Genomic DNA, 22,139 nt, shown 5'->3' on the forward strand with positions numbered 1-22,139 from the left:
GATCTAATTATTTCTCAACCCTAGACGCTAATTGGGGGTTCTGGACCATTGCTTTGGATGAGGAGTCTTCAAAATTATGTACGTTCATCACACCATTCGGTAGATTTCGTTTTAAACGTCTTCCATTTGGAATTTCAGCAGCGCCAGAGATTTTTCACTCTACAATGACTGAATTGTTCGCAGACATCCCTAACACAGTAGTCTACTTTGATGATCTGCTAATTCACGCACCAACTAAAGAAAAACATCATGAGATATTGGAGCAGGTGCTTAAGCGCGCTAAGGAAATAAATTTAAAATTTAATTTAAATAAGTCTCAGTTTTGTCTTAATAAAGTCACGTACATGGGTCATGTGTTCTCAAAGGAAGGCATGACACCAGATCCGAATAAAATTAAAGCTATTGTAGACATGAGTCAACCAAAAAATTCACAAGAACTACAAAGATTCTTGGGAATGCTTACATATTTGTCAGCATACATCAAAAATTTCTCTGAAGAAACACAGCAGTTGAGAATTCTTCTAAAAAAGAATGTTATATGGAATTGGGACACAAATCATACAGCTACATTTAACAAATTAAAAACCTTAATTACAAAAGCCCCAGTTCTAACTTACTTTGACCAGACTAAAGAATTAATTTTGTCATGTGACGCTTCACAAAATGCAGTAGGAGCCGTTATACTACATGGATCAAATCCAATTGCCTACTCGTCAGCCTGTCTTACCGAAGCTCAAACTAATTATGCTCAAATTGAAAAAGAGCTGCTAGCGATTGTTCACGGTTGTCTAAAGTTTCACCAATTTATCTTTGGTCACAAAATTACGGTCCATACGGATCATAAACCATTAGTGCATTTATTCATAAAAGCATTACACAAAGTGCCACAAAGACTCCAAAGGTTTATGTTCAAAATTCAGTGCTATGATCTCAATGTCATGTACAAACCTGGTAAAGAAATGTATATTTCGGACACATTATCCAGATCGCCTTTGTCAGACTCCATTGTAGATTTACAAGAAGATATCACGTTACACATAAATATGCTCAAGTCATGTTTAGAAGTGTCACCTGAAACATTAGAGTCCTTTCGAAAGGAAACTCAAAATGATAAGGAATTGCAAACCATCGTAAAACTTTGTCAAACAGGTTGGCCCCTAGCCAAGAGTAATCTTCCCCCAGAGACTAAACCATATTACAAATTTCAAAAGGAAATTAATGTACTTGATGGGCTAGTGTTCAAAGGAAATAACTTAGTGGTTCCAAAAGCTCTTAGGTCAAAAATGCTAACTAAAATTCATACGGGTCATTTTGGTGTACGTAAATGCCTTGATTATGCTAAGAATGCATTATTCTGGCCTAATATGTCAAATGACGTGCGAAATATTGTAACGACATGTGTAGCGTGTCAGGAATACAGTAATAACAACTCAAAGGAACCTTTATTGCCACACGAAATTAAAGCAATACCATGGAACAAAGTAGGTGTTGACTTCATGGAATTAAAGGGAAATAAATATCTTATTTGTAGGGGAGACCGGGGCAGGTTGTAACACGGGGCACGTTGTAACACTGCAAATTCTGTTAAACTGAAAAAATCTGGCAACATCGCAATATACATTTATTGAAAGAGCCTTCAAAACGGTTAGTCTGATGTAAGTTGTGGAAGTGTGCGTACTGCCGTGTTCCAGAAATACGACGGAATAACCTTTTTTGGCGCGTAAGTAAATGTTGCATGTTTTTGGTTTTTTTTGATTTCCTGGTAGATGCATTTGTACAGATCTGAGTTTTATGTCTTATATGAATCAGAATTCTCTAGACTACATGCTTGACTAGTTCTTTTTTTGAAATATCCATACACTTTTTTGTTGTGACTTGATAAAGAGAAAAATCAACATCGGGGTAAGTTGTAACAAACTCGCCGGGGCAAAATGTAACACGTTACAACTTACCCCGGGTTTAAGAATTAATAATTACCTACCTATATTTTGTTTTGTATAGGTAATTTTACAATGAGGACCTATAAGAAAAAAACGGAAAGAGGCAATACCTCGAAAGAGGACATGGAACAAGCCGTGAATCGTGTTTTAAATAACAATGAATCGCAAAGATCTGTAGCTAAAAGTTTAAACATATGTCATGTAACGCTTCACAGATATGTAAGAAAAGTTCAGAATTCTGGTCATAACGAAGGCCCCGTTAGTCTATCAAATGTTGGTTACTCTAGAAAACCTGTTTTTGATGAAAATCAAGCACAAAAACTTGTGGATTACATTAAACATGCATCGAAAATTTATTTTGGCCTTAGTCCAAAAGAAGTGCGAAAGTTTGCATATGAGTGCGCTCTTACATATAATGTCACAGTTCCTGATTCCTGGAATAAAAACAAATGCGCCGGAGAGGACTGGCTTACACAATTTTTAAAGAAGCACGAAGATCTCTCAATTCGGACACCCGAGGCGACTAGCTTACAAAGAGCCATAAGTTTTAATAAACAGAACGTGTCATCATTTTTTGACAAACTGGCAAGCGTAAGAGACAAATATAACTTTAATTCAGCAACTATCTGGAATTTGGACGAGACTGGAGTGACGACGGTCCAAAAAGTTAGCAAGGTTCTGGCGGAAAAGGGAACTAAGCAAGTTGGTGGTATCACATCAAGCGAGAGAGGTGTACTCGTCACTGTGTTGGTTGCTGTTAGTTCCTCAGGAAACTCTATTCCTCCGCAATTTATATTTCCCAGAAAAAAGTACCATGACTATTTTATACGAGATGGGCCTCCTGGAAGCATTGGTGCTGCAAATGGGTCAGGGTGGATGACATCTGACGAATTTTTTTAATTTATGGAACATTTTGTGTTTCACGTGCGTCCATCTCGAGAAAATCCGGTACTTCTGCTACTCGATAATCACGAGTCCCACTTAGCAATAAAAACTATTAATTTTGCTAAGGAAAATAACGTGATAATGCTGTCGTTCCCACCGCATTGCTCACACCGGCTTCAGCCATTAGATAGGAGTGTGTATGGTCCCTTTAAGAAATATTTGTCAAATTCTCAAGCTGCCTGGCTCAGGAATAACCCAGGTAAATCAATGACCATATACGACATACCATCTTTAGTTCGAGATGCTCTTCCACAAGCATTGACTCCTATAAACATAATGAAAGGGTTTAAAGTGTCAGGTATTGAACCGTACAACAGAGACATTTTTACTGATGACGAGTTTTTGCCTGCTGGCGTAACGGATCAACCATTGCCGAACGCTGAATCGTCAGCTACCTCTCCTGTGCTTCAATTATCTGGTTCCTCAAATGCTAATAGTCAAGACATGTCCCAGCCATCTACTTCTTCTGCTCATTGTGAACAAGTGATCCCAGAAAATGACTCGTTGAGCCCTAAAAATAAACAAGAACATACAATTCAAGAGCCAAAAGAATTTTCTCCAGAATTTGTGCGCCCGTTTCCGAAAGCTGAACAAAGGAAACCATCTACAAGGGGTCGGAAGAAAAGAAAGTCTGCTGTCTTAACCGATACTCCAGAGAAAGACGAATTGGAGGCAGAACAAAACAGCCGGAAGTCGAAGAAAACCAAAGAGATACAAAAGAAAAAGGTTGAAAAGGCAAAAAGAAAAGTTATGGTAGAATCTGATGATAGTTCTGATGAAGAATGCTTTTGCTTGGTTTGCACTGAGCCATTTAGCAGAAGTAAGCCTAAAGAAAAATGGATTAAGTGTTTCCATTGTGAATTTTGGTCACACGAAGCCTGCACTGATGGGGGATTTCCTTATATTTGTCATAACTGCGATTCCGATGAAGACTAATACATAAAATATATAAACAGTTATATCTCTAGTTTGTGATTTTCAATAATATAGTTACATGTGTTTAGTTTTTGCTAAGAAACCGAATGTTTAGTTAATTTTACTATATGTTACAACTTACCCTGAGTGTTGTTACAACTTGCCCCTGATACGGGGCAGGTTGTAACAAATACAACAAGCATTTCAAAAAAAATCCTAGCTTATACTTTTACGTTTTTTAGTATCGTTACTGTGTTATTTTGTAGGTTAGATGTAAGAAAAGATATAAAAAAATATATTATAATTTTCCAAGTAAAATTGTTTAGATTAGAGTAAAAAGTAAATTTTTTGTTACAACCTGCCCCGGTCTCCCCTATAGATTATTTCTCTAAATTTATTGAATTATCAGTAGGTACTTAGGAATGGCACAAACGCAAAAATAGTCATCAATGAGCTGAAATCCATATTTAGTCGACAAGGAATACCTGTCACACTAATTTCAGACAACGGACCTCCTTTTAACGCCGTAGAATTTGCCAATTTTATCAAAGAGTGGGACATTCAACACATCACGACAAGCCCGTATCACTCACAGTCCAACGGTCAAGTCGAACGAGCAATCGGAACTATCAAGAGAATGCTAATGAAAACTATCGAGTCGAATGGAGATCCCTATCTAACATTATTACAGTATAGGAATACACCAAACGATAGCAAGAACAGTCCTGCTCAACTCCTGATGTCTCGTCGTCTTAGATGTTCCCTGCCAGTTCATGCAGATTTGCTTCTACCGAAACCAATAGATGTAAATCGTTATGAAAATTAGGTCGAAGATAGAAACAAGAGGATGAAAGACATTTACAATAGAGGAGCAACCAAACTACCAGAATTAATGACTGAAGACGATGTATTGTTTAAGAAGATTCCATCAGATAAGAAATGGATACAAGGAAAAATAACGCAGGTTGGTCCTGAGCCAAAAAGCTACATCATTCAATCTAGGGATGGGATGCATTATAGACGAAATAGGGTTCACATAACGAAATTTTACAAATCCAATTGTAATCCAGAATATGGTAAATCGAATAATACACACGTAGATCTTAATACCGATTATAATATAGATAATAATTGCAATGATTGTAATAATTACCGTATTTATAGTAATTTTGATAATGTTAATAATGAACCTGCTAATGACAATGGTTCGACTTCGAACCTTAATGTAACTACTCGCTCAGGCAGACAAATTAAGGTACCTAATAAATTAGACTTGTAACTTCCAAAGGGAGATGTTACGGAATTAGTATTAGACGTGGCTGTAGCCACAATTCACGATACATTAGTTAGCACTAGTTGACTAATGACCTTCACATACAAATGTCATGACATGTAAGCAAGCCGTCACTTACAATATACTTACTTAAGTAAATCCTGTGTCATCCTTATTTATAATTGTCGCCCTATAATTAACAATAATCCTCCAAGTGTCTTGGTGGCTGCCTGGCTCTAGTGCTCTTCCTAGTAGAATCGGTGTTGACAGTTGTTTCATCTTCCTTGACGTGAGTAGTACCTTGTTCCTTTTGCTCCTGCGGTTCAACATTTTCTTCCCGCAAATCCTTTTCTGGTACATCTAATATCACATCGCTATCTTTCTGCAATACATTTCTCGCATACAAATTATTTTCATCAAAGATGACATCTCTAGCTGTCACTATCTTCCGTCGTTCCGGATCCCATAAACGATATGCATTGTGCGAGTACCCAACCATTACATACGTAGTACTTTTTGGACTAAATTTACCATCAACTTTAGACTTGGGTATATGGCAATACGCTGTGCTTCCAAAAACACGCATATTCCTCACATCTGGTTTCAATCCATAAAAATATTCTGCTGGCGTCATCTCCAGACTGGCTGTGGGACTTCGGTTTGTTACATATGCTGCACACAAGATTGATTCTCCCCACATCTCCTTTTTTAAGTTGGATTCGAGGATCATGGCTCTCGCTTTTTCCAGCAGTGTTCTGTTCAACCTTTCCGCCTTACCATTTTGTTCAGGTGTGTACGTAACGGTGGTTCGAAGTTGAATACCCTTCTTCCTACAAAAACTCTTGAATTCGTTTGACGTGTATTATGTGGGGTTTGTCCTACAAGCAGACTGAGTAATCTCCTAAATATATATTTGATTTTATTTCTCTTCTACTACTTAACAGTTCTATATAGGCGCTTTCCAATGACCTGCATAGCGCGCTTCCGGAGTGCTCCGTAACTGCTCGATTAACTTTTTGTGTGTTCCTTTGCACAGAAGCGCCACACTCTTGAACCGCACATTTTGCATTCCCCTGCCCCCTCAAACACATGCAAATTTTTAGAACAGTTCAAAAGTTTTACGCACTTTTAGGTTAGGATTTTAATAACATTTGTTGCAATGGATATGTTGGTGATGGTAAGTACCGAAAAATATACTTCCTACTTGTATGAACAATGATGTATTTCAGGATCTGTTGACGGGTACCTTATCTGAAACTGATGCATCAGATTCCTCAGATGAAGATGACCAATTTATAAAGGAACCCCCAACCAAGATTACTCGCATTGAAAATTTTGTTGAAGAAACAGTACCACAATACAGTGATTAGGGTTGCCAGATATAAATTTCCAAAAAGGGGTACGTTAGGAGTGAGCATAGATGGGACGTTGTCGCAACCGGGGGGTATTCCATACCCCCCAGTAGGCGGGGGGTCCGGGGGTTCTCCCCCGGAAAATTTTTGAAATTTTGGTAGCATTAAACATGTTTTTAGACTAATTTACGTCTTTCTCAGACCACAAAAATGCGTAGAATATAGGCCATTAAATGCGGCATTTCAAGATTTTAAACACACTGGTCAATTATTTACTCAAATGTTTGAGCATTGAAAGAAATACATTTTTCTACTACTACCTTAGAATCACGTCATACTTGCTTCTTTTTTAACAACAGAATCTCGCCTATTCTCTGCTAGTGAAGTGGAATAATTTCATTCTAGCTCTTGTGATGGAATGACATAGATATATAAATACATGGAATGAGCACATGTGGCGACATCTAAAACAGGACATCCTAAACCACAATTCTTAAACTGTCAAAATTTTAATTACGCTTGCGCCAGATATTAAATTTTAAGGACCGGTAGCGCGAAAATGAATAGCAGTGGCCAGTGAGGATTTAATGGAACTTTCAAATACTCCCCCGGAAATCACCGTGGAAGCAGAACACGCAAAAAAATTTACTTCCCGACAAACTAAAAGTGTACGAACATACATACAGCAAATTTTTGGAGTGGAGGACAAGAAAAAAACCAACTCATTTTCAGAGAACGTAGTGCTTACTTTAGCAAACTATCACAGTAAATTAAAGCATCCACATTGTGGAAAACGTATTCCATGCTGTGCTCTACGATACTTTTGAACAATAATGTAGATATAAGCAGCTATGCTAAGTTGCAGGCCTTGTTAAAAATGCAATCCAGCGGCTATTTCCCTAAAAAGTCAAAAATTCTATCAACGAGCAAAGTAAAAATGTTTATTCAAAAAGCACCCCCGACAGTTCATATCTACTATAACATTACACGTTCAAATCGTTACTCGTTACATCATATTTATTTTACATTTGCAGGTTGCTCTTATAGTTGGCATTAGTGGTGCTTGTCGTAAGCACGAATTGTGGAACATAAAAATCGGTGGACTTAGGTGGAACTGTAATTAGAATACCCAATACGAAAACTAATGTACAACGAAAGTTTACAATTACGAGGAACCCGTACGTTGGTATACCTACAACCAAACATCAAGTTGCATATTCTACAATGAATTAATGTACCTCACTGCACTATACAAAAAGAACATCCATATCAAAACAGTTAACGTTGTTGGTCATCCAGAACACATTTCCTCCAGGAAGTTTTAAAACTAACCTAAAATATAATGCTCACTAAAATGTTACCTACACTCGTAGATACCTTACATACAAATTTTTCGAGTAGTGCTATGATGTTTATTTCTAATTTGCATCCATAACGTCCTCTTTGTAGCATTTTGTATTTGAATTTATACACATCATGAATTACATTCCGGTCGCAATCTCGAATACGTTTATCGCTTATGGTTATGTTTATCTAAATCTAAATGATCCACGCCGATACACTGCGCAGGACAGGGCACATTCAATAATTAATGTGCACATTTGTAAATAATATCACAGAAAAGTTAGTTTTCCTTTTCTGGGATAATATTGAGGGAAGAGAAATTGTCGAGGAATTTGTTTATACAGCCATTTAGACAAATCAAATCAAATATGCCACAGGGATCTGTTATACCAACCCACCGTACATAGACGTCCATACTAATGTGTGAATTGTCTATAGTTAACCCTGCTTGTTTTACATATTTTGCAAAAATTCGTCGTAGTAGTAGAAAAAATTATGTCTATTACTTGTAAGGAATAGGTATTCAACGCTCGTGGAACCGTCACACTCGCCTTCGGCTCGTGTGACGAACTTTCCACTCGCGCGGAATACACTCTATTCCATACTCGTTATAGAATATACTATTATTCAACTTCTGGGGATACCAATTAAGAAAGAAGACTTTGTGACATAATATGATACCTTACAAAAACTACTCGTATTTACATTTACAAGACAAGAAGACAAATTTTATTTAAAAAAGGTGTATAATACATTGGATAAAAGCGAAAAATAATTATAGGTATATACTTATATTAAAACATGAACTACTTAGCTAGATATTAAAATATTATTCTACGTATTTTTCATTGGATGTGATGGTTTTTAGTAATTTTTCATTTTCTAAGACATAGTTATAGAAATCTTTGCAAGTTTTCCCATAATTATGTTTCACCATGATTTCGGCTTCAATGGTTTTCAAAGATAACCGGTTTCTATCTTTTCGCCAAGCTTGAAACATCAAACTGAACATTCGTTCACTCATTGCATTTGAATGAGCCAGAGCAAAAACAAAATTAACAATTTTTTCAAAATTAGGTACTTGACAGGTATTTAAAAATGTTACCCACTTTTGTTCAAAGGAAAGATTTTCAAGTGATGGAAATTTTTGTTTTAATATGACGTACTCTTCAAAAAGAATATCAGTGTTAATATTTTTTATAGGAAATTTTTGTAGTAATTCTAAAATTTTCTCAAAGGTTGGCATAGTTTCTAATTTAAATATTTTAGGATTTCAAAGCGATTCTGGGTAAAATCAAATCTTTGCTCTACGTAATCTACAATTTTTGAAATAAATGCTTCAGCTCTCTTCTTAAACAAGTTGACCTCATTGAAGTCATCACATTTTTGCATTGCTTGATGTGCTATCATTCCATAATATTTTTGCTCCAACTTTGATTTTAGTGAATTGCGCAAATTTGACAATAGATCATATATCTCTATTATAATAGGTCCTTCGCCCTCTAATTTTAAAATTACATTTTGAATTAATGTGCCAATATTTGAAACTAAACCTAGGTATGCTTCAGCTAGATCATTTGTGAAAAAATCATGAAGTAATGCTGGACAAGAAGACATTGATAGAAAATAACTTTTTATTGGCTCAAAGTTTTTATAAAGCCTATCTATAGCTGGTACTAGAGAAAGCCACCTAGTAGGGACATGCCTCAATAATTCACTGTATTCCACATCACAAAAATCATAAAATTCCAATAGTTCTTGTTTCCTTTTAGAATGAGAGCAAAATGTATTATATGTTTTCATAATAATGCATTCCAAATCAAATTTCAAACAATTTGAAGCATTTTTTATGGAATTATTCAGCACGTGGCAAAGACAACCCACATCAATTAATTCAGAATTAAATTTTTGCAATTCAACAAAGACGCTTTGATTTTTCCCAAAATTTACACTGGCATTATCTGCACAATAACTTATTACATTTTGGGGATTTAAATTAGCCTCCTTTAATTTTTCAATAAGGCAGTTTGCTATAATTTTAGATGTTTCAGAAGAAGAATCAAAAAAATTCAAAAGTTTGGTTTGAACACCAACATCTTTTTTGAAATATCTCACAACAAGAGGGAACATTTTTATATTACCTTTATTCGATGCATCTGTGGCCAAACTGAATGGATGATTTCCCGAGAGATCTTGAATGATAAGTTTACGAGATTCCTTTGCCAAAACATTGGTAACAACTTTAGTCAATTTTGTTCTTCCACAAGAAAATGTCTGGGCTATTTTGGAATCAGGAAAAATTACTGAAAAAAGTGAATTGCTACAGTTAGCAGAATTATAACTATGTGCATGTTGTACAGTATGATACGCAAAACAAGCTTCTGCTGCTGCTGTCCTGTAATTATTCTTTGTAGATGCCGCTGTAGATGTAGAATTGAAAAATGATAATATATTTGGGGTTCTTGCTGAATTTTCCACTTGTTTTATATGTTTTCCGGTTTTCATATGTTTCTTTACATCATAAACTCCTCCATTGGCAATGGAAAACTCAGAATTACAAGCAATACATTTTGCAGTGCCTTCTTCTTTGCGTTTAAGAAGCCAACTGTAAGTTTGCTGCCAGTCATTATTAAAATAATTTCGTCGTTTTTTGGATTTTTGCTTGCACTCCTCCCTTTTCTCACTTTCCGTATCATAATCATACTCGGATGATGACATTTCATTGACATTCTGTAAAAAATGTTACTATTAATTAAAATGTACTTAATCCAAAATCACATGTTCATGGTATTTAATTATAACTATACTTACAAATAACGTATGAGTAGGTATGAGCCCTTCTACTAGGTAAACTGCAATTCCTTCTTTCACCACGAAGGCACGAAGACAATGCACAAGCACAAAATAATTTAATTTTATTGTTTACGCTCTCCGCGACTCACCGATTCACGTGCTGTTGTTGGCGACTAACGGGTGTAGCGGCGGCGGAATGCGGAACGCAATACCTCCCCGCGACGCTCCCACCACATTCCATACATAAGCACAACTCAACTGGTTAACTGGTTTTGACGAATCATACATTCATACTGCATTTTTTATTTGGCGCAAGTAAATGGGGTATTTTGCGTACCCCTTTTGGAATTTTTGAAAAGTGGCACATTTGACAAACGCGTTTAAAAATGGGGTATTGTACCCCATAAAGGGGTACGTCTGGCAACCCTAACAGTGATGCAGTGTTTCAAGAACATTTTAGAATGTGCCGGAGAGTGGTGGATTTTATTATAGGTAAATGTTTGTACCATCATCTAATAAATACCTTCTAACTTCACTTTTCTATAGGATACTTTGCACAAAGTGCATATAAAGCTGCAAGCATTGGTGGCCGTGACAATGGTGGGTTTATACAGTCATTAACACTAACTCATTAACATTAGCTCACTAACATTAACAAGTTGAAAGTTGAATAATTAATGCAACCGTTTATACGGCATTAATTAAGACATTAGTTCACTTAAGCTAAAGCTTTTAACTTCTTAGGGCCGGTTGTACAAGTATAGCTTAAGCAGAGTTTAAGAATTAAGCTGAGTTTAAACACAGTTCAATTTTTTAGAGTGTTGTACATACTTCACTCAACAACTAAACGCAACTTAAGTTTTGTTTTATTTAAGCAGCCGATTTTGTTGGTTTAAGCTTAGTTTTGGTTCTTTGCGCATAGTCACCGATTTGTTAGTTTTGTTAGGTTATAATTTTATGTAATACCTGTTACCATTGATTAACATAATCAATGCTGTTACCCTCCAAATTGTAATGGAGTTGCATGCACTAACAGATGATGAAGATTTCCTAGAAGTAATTAATATAATTGGACGCAGAAGAGCAGCAAAGATATATAGGCACCGAGATAACCACTTTACAAAGTGGAATGATAAGGAATTTTTAAATAGATTTAGGTTATCCAAAGATTCAGTTCGTTTTGTAATTGATTTAATACAAGAAGAAATATCACATCCCACAAACAGGTATAAAAACGACCCTATAGTGTAGCTACCACCCAACCACATCGTATAATTTCGTTACAGAAACTTTGCAGTAAGTGCCGAGTGTATGGTATTATTGGCACTAAGGTATTTAGCAACTGGCTGCTTTTTGTCAGTTGCAGGCGACTTTATTGGCATCGATAAATCTACTGCAAGCAGACTTACTACAAAAGTCTGTCGAGCCATTGCCAGTCAACACCGCATTTTTATCAAAATGCCTACCACAGAGGAAGAAATGAGAGAAAGAAGTAGAGGCTTTTACATGATTAGTCGTTTCCCCAAATGCATTGGTGCTATTGACTGTACCCATGTGAAGATTATATCCCCCGGTAACAATGCTGAGATTTTTCGAAATCGGAAAAATTTTTTTTCTTATAATGTGCAAGCTGTTTGTGATGCAAGCCTGAGGATTCAAAATATTGTATGCAGATGGCCTGGGTCATCTCATGATAGCACAATATTTTTACATTCTCAAATAAGAAATCAATTTGAGAATGGAGACTTTAGAGGGTACTTATTAGTTGGAGATGCAGGATATGCTATTAAGCCGTATTTAATTACTCCTCTAAGAAATCCGATCACTCGTACTGAAAATTTATTCAATGAATCCCAAATACGCACACGTAACCCAATAGAACGGTGCTTTGGTGTGATGAAACGCCGATTTCCCATATTGTCATTTGGGATTCGACAACGCGCAGAAAAGGTCGAGGCTATAGTAATTGCAACTGCAGTATTACATAATATAGCTAGGAACTTTAATGATGCACTGCCAGACATAAATGAGGAAGAACAAGAAGCTATTGCAGCTGCTGAAATAAATTTCGAAGTGGAAAATGTTCCATATTACAACAATGGACTAAATAATGCTGTACGTCATCACCTTATTCACGAATACTTTAATCGCTTAGCATAGTGTACAGTGTATATTACGAACAAACTTATTGTTTAACATTTTTTAATAACATATCTTTTTGTAACTTCAAAATTTCCATTTTTAATTTGTGTTCTTCTTTCATACATTCTAGTTCGAACTCAGATTTTGTCTTTTTTATTTCTAAATTTAACTTATGTTCCTCTTCCGTATGTTTTAATTTTACTTTTTGTTCTTCCAAAACACCTTCCATTCTACTCTCTTCCAGTTTTGTTTTAGCCTCTGCCCACTGCGAAATCTTCTTGTTAATAACACCCTGGGATGTATCTAAAATTTTAAAATAATTAGTATTTATAGTACATTTCTGAAAGTGATTTTACCAGTGGTGTTTACACAAAGCGCAGCTGATTTTTTTCTTTTAAGCATATTAGGTGTGTACTTTTTCCAGTTTTTATCACCTACAAATTCAGAAGGAACTTAGATTTAATACTTTATGACCAGTACCGTATACTACCATTATTTTCGATATCATCTGTTGCAGATGGTTTTACGGTCGAACTGTAGTCGTGATCGTTAGCAAACTCTACTATCATCTCTGTAACGAAACAATATTGAACCACACACACACTTGGAAGTCCTTATTTACCATTACTAACTTGCAGGTCGTCTGTTTCTGGTATTTCAATTTCAACTGGAAGTAGTAAAATGTATGTAAATTGTTTATAATGTACACATTTTTTACTTACTAGCATCCCCATCAAATTGTGATTGAAATCCCTCTGCTCTTGGGCCAAGTATATCTTTAATGCCCTCTTCGGTGTCATTTAATGGGGTGTCTTTGTAAGGACCACCCCCAGTTCCCATTGAATACGTTTTATTTTCAGACAGTTTCTTTTTCACCCTTTTCTTTAGATTTTCGAACTTCTTTTTTAACACAGCTTCACTACGGTGGCTGTCGTTTACTACATTGAACTCCCGAGCAACATTTGACCAGGCTTCGGTCTTTTGTTGGTTCGTAACCGCATCTGTTTTTTTGCACTCTAAGACATGTTCATATTGTTTTACTAAACTGGTTAATATTGCCTCTTCTTTCGCGGTAAAATTGGCTGCACGCACTTTTTTTTCGTTAGAGCACATCGTTATAAATAAACTAGTATTGATTGAAGGTTAAGTTTATTCACAACAAATATCCAATTAATTCTTTATGCGCATGTTTGCACGTTGCCAACAACAGAAAATTGTGGTTTTGGTAAACGAAGTTTGAACGCAGTTTGTACAACGAGGTTAAACGAAAACTACGCTCAAAACTTGGGCGTAGTTTAGTTAAACCATCCCTGAACTTCACACTTGTACAACCGGCCCTTAGTGTTAATGATACTGAAAAAGCGAAATACGCAGGCGTGTGATCTTAAATGCGTCACAGAATGTAAATAATAAAAATACATAACCTCCATTTTATTGTTTGATTTTCAATCTGTGCTTTACTACCTTTCATTTATTTGCCTTTGTACGTTTTTGTGTGACCGGTGTTTTGTGATTTTGTAAACTTGTTTAAATTTAGGTGTACCTGTATATAATAGTTCTAGTTAATTTACTTTTCGTTTTATAGTACTTGGACCTTTTTTGTGCACCCGGTGTTTTGTGTTTTTATAAACTTGTGTAAATTTAGGTGTACCTGTATATAATAGTTCTAGGTAATTACTCTTCGTTTCATTATACTTGGTATGTTTTTGTGCTGCCGGTGTTGTACTTGGTTAAGCGTTCATTGTTTTAGTAATATGGATGAAGAAGACATGGTTTTCTCCTTCTACCTATTGGTATGTTGCGCTGCACTTGTGCATTTGAAGCACAGGCGACACCGACGCTACAAGGTGAGGCCTATCAACCGGCAACGGCATCGCTATGGGCATTTTCATCGGAGAGTGCAGTTGATGAAGACCCTTCAGGATGACGAGCAATACGTGAAATTCACGAGGATGTCTCCTGCAGTGTTTGACCATTTATTGGGGATTTTAGGACCGGCACTTCAAAAAGACGTGACAAAATGCCCTATTTCACCTGCAGAACGGTTAACAATAACTTTGCAGTGAGTAATAATGATAAATATAAATGCAGAACCTTTCAATGATATTTTGTAGTTACTTGGCAAAAGGCTGTTCGATGCAGAAAGTGGCGACAGATTTTTATATTGGCAAGGCAACTGCACACTGTATCATCAAAGAAACTTGCTCTGTCATTTGGGATAGTCTTTCGTCACTGTATTTGTCTCCACCTACTCATGACGAGTTTATTAAAATTTCAAAGGGGTTCTACAACAGGTGGAACATGCCAAATTGCCTCGGTGCTTTGGATGGTAAGCACGTTCACATACAAGCCCCGAAGCACAGTGGTAGCGACTATTTTAATTATAAGAAGAGTAGTAGGTACGTAACAAAGAAACTGATACATTGGTGTTTGCATATGAATACTTTCAGTATTGTGTTGATGGCAGTGTGCGATGCATATTATAAATTCAGTCTTGTCGACATCGGTGCATATGGGTCACAACATGACAGTCTCGTGTTTTCGGACTCGCCATTTGGAAGTGCCATTTTGCACCGGCAAAAGGAAATTTTGGATCTTCCCCACGAGACGGCTTTGCCCAATACCGACCGAAGACTACCCTATTTTTTCGTGGCGGATCAAGCGTTTCCGCTACATGAAAAAATTATGAGGCCATATCCAGGGGAAAGACTAGGTCAAGCCAAGGAAATATTTAATTACCGGCTGTCTCGAGCAAGGCGAACGATTGAAAACACCTTTGGGATTTTGGCTGCACGTTGGAGGGTGTTTCGGAAACCAATCGTTGCAAATGTTGAAACATGTATAGCGATTACAAAGGCGTGTGTGGCGCTGCACAACTTTTTACAAAAGGGAGAGGAAGATTTACCGCTAGATCAACGACGATACTGCCCCACCGGATATGGAGACCACATTCGCGCAGACGGAGTTGTAAACGAGGGAACGTGGAGGTCAGGAGGAGAACAGCTCCAATCTGTGGGACGATTAGGTTCCAATAAATCAACAAGAATTGTAAGAGATAATCGTGATATGCTGGCAGCATATTTCACCAGCCCGGAAGGAAGTGTTCCGTGGCAGTACGATGCAATTGCACGTGGATCGTTGCCTACTTAACCAAATTGTTTTATATTATATGAATTTTTTTATTAAAGAAATTACATATTAAACATAATTTTTAAAATATCTTGTTTTTTTCTTTTTTTTTCCTCTGGCGGCATGTCTCTTAAATGCAGGCCAATCATGCGACCGAAACTTATATCACTGTCGACTTCTTCTAGATTTTCTTTGTCTTCGGCTTTCTTTTTTAGGTAATCCTCCAACGTTCCCAACGACGTTTGGAGGACATCTTCTAACGAAGTGGCCACTTTTCTTTTCTTCCCCCTTGCCTCTGCAGCCCGTAGAAAGGCTGTCTGCTGGGGTATGCTAGTGGAAGGCGCTTGCCTGCTGGTGGAAGGCGCTTCCCTGCTGGTGGAAGGCGCTTCCCTGCTGGTGGATGGCGCTTCCCTACTTTCAGCCAGCTCTTCTAAAGTAATGATATTAATATTAAGAGCTATACTTCACCCGAATTACCTTGCGACTGTTGTGTTTCTGTGATATGGGACATCACATCCCACACGTTGCTATGCCCTACATCGGCATCCTCCCCTTCGCCACCGTCATGAGAGGGGTGTCCCTCTATTTCAATTGGTGGGTGCCCTTCTGCACTTGCAGCACACGAGGACCGTTGGACATTTGAGGTCGTACTAATAAAATATATTACAACATTAAATACAACAGATCAACGTTCTTACTGTCTGCTCTTGATGAATCCCAATAGAAACAGCATTTTTTTGTATAAGTCGGAGACTTCCACACCTCCTCCAGCACCGGAAGCGTTTAATGCTGCCAGCCGCCTCTTTTCAGTAACAAATCTATTACGCAGCATCGCGAAACGTTGCTGGCATTCCTCCGCTATTATACAATTATAATGTAAGCACATATTTACAACGCTATGAATAAAACAATTACCATTTCGTTCCACCATCTGCCCAATGGTCTCCCAGGCATTCTTTTTTGCCTGCTTATTTTTAAAGTCGTGGTGGCTCTTGTCGTAAATGTGCCGAAACAATTTCACGACGTCGATGAGCCGCTCATCCTCAGCGTCAAGCATCTGTGGATATTAAATGTTTTTGGGTGTTTCTTGGGTGGTAAGATTACTTACGTTGGGACTTTCCTCTGGCTCAAATTTCGAATAAAAACGTATGTACACCAGGGCCGGATTTAAAGGGGGGCGAAGTGGGCGGCTGCCCACGGGCCCCCACATACTGAGGGCCCCCACATACGCTTTACCATCAACCATGTACGTGTACCTACAATTATTTTATTACAGCAAACCAAGTAGTTAATGCTTTTTATAACTCTCCATCAGTCCATACTCAACTAATGAACTAAATGAGAGAAGTAATAGGAAATTTGCAATGTATGCTTAGGTTTATAAAATAAATTGTTAATTTTGTAAATGTAGACACATCGGGATCGGAAAATAAGATGACAAACAAAACTACAATAATAAAGAAAGCCCGAAGCCGCTCCTGCCGCTCGGCGCCTCCACCTTCGGCCTTCCCCTTCCGCTACTTACTTACTTGGCTTGGTGTTGGTGTAATATGATATTTGTTTAGTCTAGTCGTGTGTCGTGTCAGTATCAAAGTCTCAAGTCTGCACTCTGCAGTGGTCAGTGCCACTTTAACTTTACTTGATAGATATTAGAATTCGATATAAATTAAAATTGTGTAGGTGTACTAGTGTAGTCGTGAATTTGCTTGATGTAAACACTAAACAGTTACACACGTAGTCACGTACACGTTCCAAATCGGCAAATATCCTATCATTTATCATCTTACCATTCAATAAAAAACGGTAATTCAATGATCTTACCTAAAATATGTATTAGATAATTTTTGTTTTTAGGATTTTACACGCTTTTGAGTTTTGTTGGGCAAAATGGAACAAGGCGATCGCCACAAAGGAAAACGGACATACAAAAGCGGCGCGGAAAAACGTAAGCTAGCCGAAATAAAAGAAAAAAGCAAAGCAGATTTGATTGCCAAGATACCTCGGATTACAAATTTCTTACGTTTATCACATCCTAGTACATCTCAGCAGCATCAGCATATCCAAGAACATGAGAATAGTGAACTCATTACATCGCAAATGAAGCCAGATGAAGAGATTGAATTAATTGAAAAGGGTAAGGGAAATGTAGAAATAGAACAATTGCAACCACCTTCTGTTCTAAATGTGAGCGTAGATGACGATGACGACAGTGTGAGAAATGAAATTATATGTAATGAATATGTAAATGACATTGGTTTATGGCCAACAAACGTATCACATTTGATCGATTACTGGTCGAAGGTAGGAACTTCTGCTCTCCAAAATTGTAATGATGAAATATTCAAAGAAAAATCATTTAAACAAATCGTGGGGTCGGGTGCGAATGTGAATGCAAGACGTTGTCAACTGAGCATGTTTAAACGAAGAAGCCATAACGGTGAAATGATTGAACGTTCTTGGTTGTGTTTTTCGCCATCCAATGGGCGAGTATACTGCTTTGCATGTAAATTGTTGTCTTCGGCAGATACTCAGTTTAGCCGCGATGGATATTGCGATTGGAAACATGCTAGTAGTAGGCTAGTGGCGCACGAAATATCTAAACCACACCTAAATGCTACTATAGCACTAGTGCAGCGTTCTAAAGAGATGGGTCGTATTGATGCTGAACTTGCAAGGGAAGCAAATAACATTAAAAACTATTGGCAAAATTTGTTGAAGAGACTTGTTAGTGTTATCAAGTTTATCTGTGAACGTGGACTAGCGCTTCGTGGTGATAACGAATTGATTGGTTCGCGCAATAACGGAAATTATCTAGGATTGGTAGAGCTAATAGCACAATATGATGACTTTCTTCAACAACATCTTAAAACCCATGCAAATCGTGGGAGTGGTCATACCAATTATCTTTCGTCAACTATTTGTGAGGAAGTAGTCCAACTCATGGGAAAAAGTGTTCTTGATGAAATAATTTTCCGAATTAAAAAATCAAAATATTACTCTATTTCACTGGACTCTACACCGGACGAAGGCCACGTCGACCAACTGACCGTAACATTTCGTTATATAGAAGGATGCACACCCGTCGAAAGGTTTTTGTATTTTATGCCAAACCAAGGTCATAAAGCACAAGACATGTTTGATGGTTTAATGCAATTTTTAAATACTCATGGTCTTGATATACGAAACTGCCGAGGACAGTCATATGACAATGCGTCATCTATGAGTGGAAAATACAACGGTCTCCAGGCAAAAGTTATGCAAGAAAACAAATTAGCTACTTGGGTCCCTTGTGCAGCCCATTCTTTGAATTTGGTTGCAAAGGCCGCCGCTGAATGTTGTCCTGCTGCTGTAGGATTTTTTGATTTTTTAGAAGAGCTGTATGTTTTCTTTACTGGTTCAACTCACAGATACAACATTCTTGTCGATTCTTTGAAATCAGTATCGGATGGTTTTGGTGAGAAAACCGAATCGCGTCATTCTCGAATAATTATACCTAAACGTGTAACTACCACTCGATGGGCGTGCAGATCTGATGCATGCGAAGCTTTAGTTAAAGGTTACGATCAGATTAAAAACGCTTTAACACAAATTACGGATGATGCAGAACTGACGCCTAAGAGCCGCTGTGATGCAAATGGATTATTCAATCGAATGTGTATGTTAGAAACGGGAATATATGCAGTATTTTGGTGTGAAATATTAGACCGAACCAATGCTACTAGCCAACTACTTCAGCAATCTAAGCTCGATCTTAACTCTGCCGTAGCTGCCTTAAAGTCTTTAAAACAGTATGTTTCTATGATGCGAGACAAATTTTCTACATATGAAGTTCTTGGTGCGGAGAAATCCGGTACAGCAGATTATGGCCATCACAGACAACGAAAACGCAACGTGCGCCTAATTCCATTAGATTACGGACTAACACCTGAAGTTGAACTTTCGCCTTCCGAGAAATTCAAAATTGAAAACTACATCCCCGTTATAGATCAATTTACATCTGGTTTAACTCAAAGGCTCACTGCGTATGAAACAATTTGTTCTCGATTTGCTTTTCTACGCCACATAGAAGATCTAAGCCGAGAGGACCTAGAAAATAATGCAACAAATCTTGTGAATACTTACAGTGACGATCTGGAAGGGAATTTAGGTATTGAATTAGTGCAATTTGCAGAATTTTTTAAAAACTTTAAAGACGACACCAGTGTTAAGTGCAAACCTGACTCCGAACTTAGCAACGAACACTTGATGTATAAAATATTAATAGAAAATGACTTGAAGGTAGCTTTTCCAAATGTAGAGATAGCTTTGCGAATATATCTTGTACTGATGGTCACCAACTGTACAGGAGAAAGGTCATTTTCAGATCTTAAAATTATAAAAAACAGACTTCGTACTTCAATGACTCAAGAACGTTTAAATAGCCTAGCAATAATGAGTATGGAATATGACATATTAAGAGGTTTAAAATTCGATGATGTGCTTGCATCATTTGCATTGCAAAAATCTCGAAAGGTGCCTGGTCTAATATAGTTTTAAATAAAAATTCGTTTAAGAAATAAGATGTGCCTATTTATTTACAAAAAATGAGCATAATCATAATTTACTTTACTAATTGCATTTAAAGAAATAGTAAATAAAATGGAAAAAGGGGGCCCCACAGTATATCCGCCCACGGGCCCCACCGTTATAAATCCGGCCCTGATGTACACAATTTAGCAACTATGGAACTAGGAGAGGTTAAAAACTACTTAGTACTTAGGAACTAAAAACTACGTTAAGATCTGGGGAGGATTAAAAAATATTATGTTACAAACTAGGAAGGATTAAACTACGATAGAAACTAGGGACGTTAGGAAATAGGAAAAAAATTCACAAAGGAAGCAACGAGTATAAAATGCACGAGACGGTTAAAAACGGTTTGTTATGAACAGCAAAGCAAACAGCGGTTATGTCACACGACCAAACAAACAAATGCGCAAGCGCTTGCTTTGGATTCCTATTGGTATTAGTGACTGTATAAATCCCATCCTTTTGTCTTTAATTATAATGACGCTCTTAATGTTAATGAGCTAATGTTAATGAGTTAGTGTTAATGACTGTATAAACCCACCAGTCGAATGAGAAAGCAATATTGTTATCGTTATGGTACCTTGCCAATACAGAAACATTTCGACAGGTTGCGGATCGTTTCAATGTGTCTTTAAGTTCAGCACATAGGTGTTTGGTGCGTGTAATTACTTTTCTGACATCCATTAAGCATGAATATATAGTATGGCCTTGTAAGAACGAAGCGAAACATATTGGTGAAGAATTTGAGAAAAAGTAGGGAATCAAAAATGTTATTGGGGCAATTGACGGCTGTCACATTCGAATAAATAAACCCAAACTCAATCAAGATTCGTATGTTAACCGAAAAGGTTACCATAGTATTTTGCTTCAAGGTGTAGTTAATAACAGAAAAATGTTTATAGATGTATATTGTGGAGAACCTGGGTCTTTGCATGATGCCAGATTGTTGCGTAAATCAACATTATATGCAAAGGCTGCAGAAAATGAAGACATATTTTATAATATGTTTTTGTTGGGAGACTCGGCATATCCATGTCTTAATTGGATTGTCCCACCGTTTAAAGATAATGGCAACTTAACTGTACAGCAGAAAAGATTTAATTATAAACATTCCAGCACTAGAATTTGTGTAGAAAATGCATTTGGCTTGTTGAAGGGAAGATTTCGCAGGTTGACACATTTTGAGAATTTAGATATGCATCTAATTGTTAAATGCATCATGGCATGTTGTGTTCTTCACAACCTTTGTCTTAAGGAAGGCAACGATTGTGAGATAACGGAAGTAAATATTTCTGAAGATGTGTCTAATGATCCTCAAAGGCAAGATAATTTACCAGTCAACAACAGAAGAGAGCAAGTATTTCTTTTATTGAGAGATCAAATGTAAATATTTTTATGTCTTACTAACCTATCATAGCACATTTTATATCTGTGATACGCGGGCATAAAGTACCACTTTATGCCCTAGGGCATTAAGTATCACCATAGTAACTCATTTAGGTATACTTAATGACAAAACGAACAATATTTGCAGGTCATTGAAAATTAGAAACTTCAATTACCTATTAGTTGTCAATACCTACTAAATCACAAGATTGGCCTTATTTCGTATAGTTTCTGGAACTTCTTGCTCATTCACGATGAATTGAATTATTTAAAATTACGTTTGACGTTTGGATGGTTTCAATCACATTAACAAATTCGAACCACGCATACTCGATCAAACATAATGAATTA

At 37.0% G+C, this 22,139-nt stretch overlaps 5 protein-coding genes and 1 long non-coding RNA gene across 6 annotated transcripts; 3 read left to right on the top strand and 3 right to left on the bottom strand.

The window, feature by feature from the left end:
- Positions 1–9,020: 9,020 nt before the first annotated feature.
- Positions 9,021–10,728, bottom strand: LOC116182790. Its single transcript, XM_031503328.1, has 2 exons — positions 10,581–10,728; positions 9,021–10,499 (listed from the first exon to the last, which is right to left on the bottom strand). The coding sequence occupies exon 2, from the start codon at positions 10,485–10,487 to the stop codon at positions 9,021–9,023; it is 1,467 nt and encodes a 488-aa protein (XP_031359188.1). The 5' UTR covers positions 10,488–10,499; positions 10,581–10,728.
- A 558-nt stretch (positions 10,729–11,286) lies between these two features.
- On the top strand, positions 11,287–14,043 carry LOC116182793 (putative nuclease HARBI1). Its single transcript, XM_031503332.1, has 2 exons — positions 11,287–11,788; positions 11,849–14,043. Exons 1-2 carry the CDS (start codon positions 11,577–11,579, stop codon positions 12,720–12,722), a joined length of 1,086 nt encoding a protein of 361 aa, XP_031359192.1. The 5' UTR covers positions 11,287–11,576; the 3' UTR covers positions 12,723–14,043.
- LOC116182795 (myb/SANT-like DNA-binding domain-containing protein 3) lies at positions 12,689–13,846 on the bottom strand. The gene is made up of 5 exons (XM_031503333.1): positions 13,427–13,846; positions 13,327–13,371; positions 13,195–13,275; positions 13,061–13,138; positions 12,689–13,007 (listed from the first exon to the last, which is right to left on the bottom strand). Exons 1-5 carry the CDS (start codon positions 13,815–13,817, stop codon positions 12,748–12,750), a joined length of 855 nt encoding a protein of 284 aa, XP_031359193.1. The 5' UTR covers positions 13,818–13,846; the 3' UTR covers positions 12,689–12,747.
- A 1,573-nt stretch (positions 14,044–15,616) lies between the features above and the next one.
- On the bottom strand, positions 15,617–16,890 carry LOC116182791. The gene is made up of 5 exons (XM_031503330.1): positions 16,749–16,890; positions 16,532–16,691; positions 16,311–16,483; positions 15,994–16,263; positions 15,617–15,714 (listed from the first exon to the last, which is right to left on the bottom strand). Exons 1-5 carry the CDS (start codon positions 16,888–16,890, stop codon positions 15,617–15,619), a joined length of 843 nt encoding a protein of 280 aa, XP_031359190.1.
- A 105-nt stretch (positions 16,891–16,995) lies between these two features.
- Positions 16,996–20,363, top strand: LOC116182792 (zinc finger MYM-type protein 1-like). Its single transcript, XM_031503331.1, has 2 exons — positions 16,996–17,636; positions 17,688–20,363. The coding sequence occupies exon 2, from the start codon at positions 17,721–17,723 to the stop codon at positions 20,361–20,363; it is 2,643 nt and encodes an 880-aa protein (XP_031359191.1). The 5' UTR covers positions 16,996–17,636; positions 17,688–17,720.
- Positions 20,364–20,953: 590 nt separating this feature from the next.
- LOC116182797 lies at positions 20,954–21,655 on the top strand. The gene is made up of 3 exons (XR_004147619.1): positions 20,954–21,057; positions 21,104–21,250; positions 21,305–21,655. It is a non-coding gene; the product is annotated as an uncharacterized LOC116182797 (long non-coding RNA).
- Positions 21,656–22,139: the final 484 nt, after the last annotated feature.

Source organism: Photinus pyralis, unplaced genomic scaffold (assembly GCF_008802855.1).
Source record: "Photinus pyralis isolate 1611_PpyrPB1 unplaced genomic scaffold, Ppyr1.3 Ppyr1.4_unclustered_Scaffold7573, whole genome shotgun sequence".
NCBI classification, from domain to species: domain Eukaryota; kingdom Metazoa; phylum Arthropoda; class Insecta; order Coleoptera; family Lampyridae; genus Photinus; species Photinus pyralis.

Bases quoted from the DNA above. Each gene is read 5' to 3' on its own strand.
- LOC116182790 (XM_031503328.1), bottom strand. From the start codon at position 10,487: ATGTCATCATCCGAGTATGATTATGATACGGAAAGTGAGAAAAGGGAG.
- LOC116182791 (XM_031503330.1), bottom strand. From the start codon at position 16,890: ATGCTTGACGCTGAGGATGAGCGGCTCATCGACGTCGTGAAATTGTTT. The intron at 16,692-16,748 runs GTAATTGTTTTA...ATTGTATAATAG, and splicing joins GCAGATGGTGGAACGAAATG to CGGAGGAATGCCAGCAACGT. The intron at 15,715-15,993 runs GTTTCGGTCGCA...ATCGTCCCACAG, and splicing joins AGAAGTCGACAGTGATATAA to ATTGGAGCTGTTCTCCTCCT.
- LOC116182792 (XM_031503331.1), top strand. From the start codon at position 17,721: ATGGAACAAGGCGATCGCCACAAAGGAAAACGGACATACAAAAGCGGC.
- LOC116182795 (XM_031503333.1), bottom strand. From the start codon at position 13,817: ATGTGCTCTAACGAAAAAAAAGTGCGTGCAGCCAATTTTACCGCGAAA. The intron at 13,372-13,426 runs GTAAGTAAAAAA...TACTACTTCCAG, and splicing joins ACAATTTGATGGGGATGCTA to TTGAAATTGAAATACCAGAA. The intron at 13,276-13,326 runs GTAAATAAGGAC...GTTTCGTTACAG, and splicing joins CGACCTGCAAGTTAGTAATG to AGATGATAGTAGAGTTTGCT.
- LOC116182793 (XM_031503332.1), top strand. From the start codon at position 11,577: ATGGAGTTGCATGCACTAACAGATGATGAAGATTTCCTAGAAGTAATT. The intron at 11,789-11,848 runs GTATAAAAACGA...ATTTCGTTACAG, and splicing joins ATATCACATCCCACAAACAG to AAACTTTGCAGTAAGTGCCG.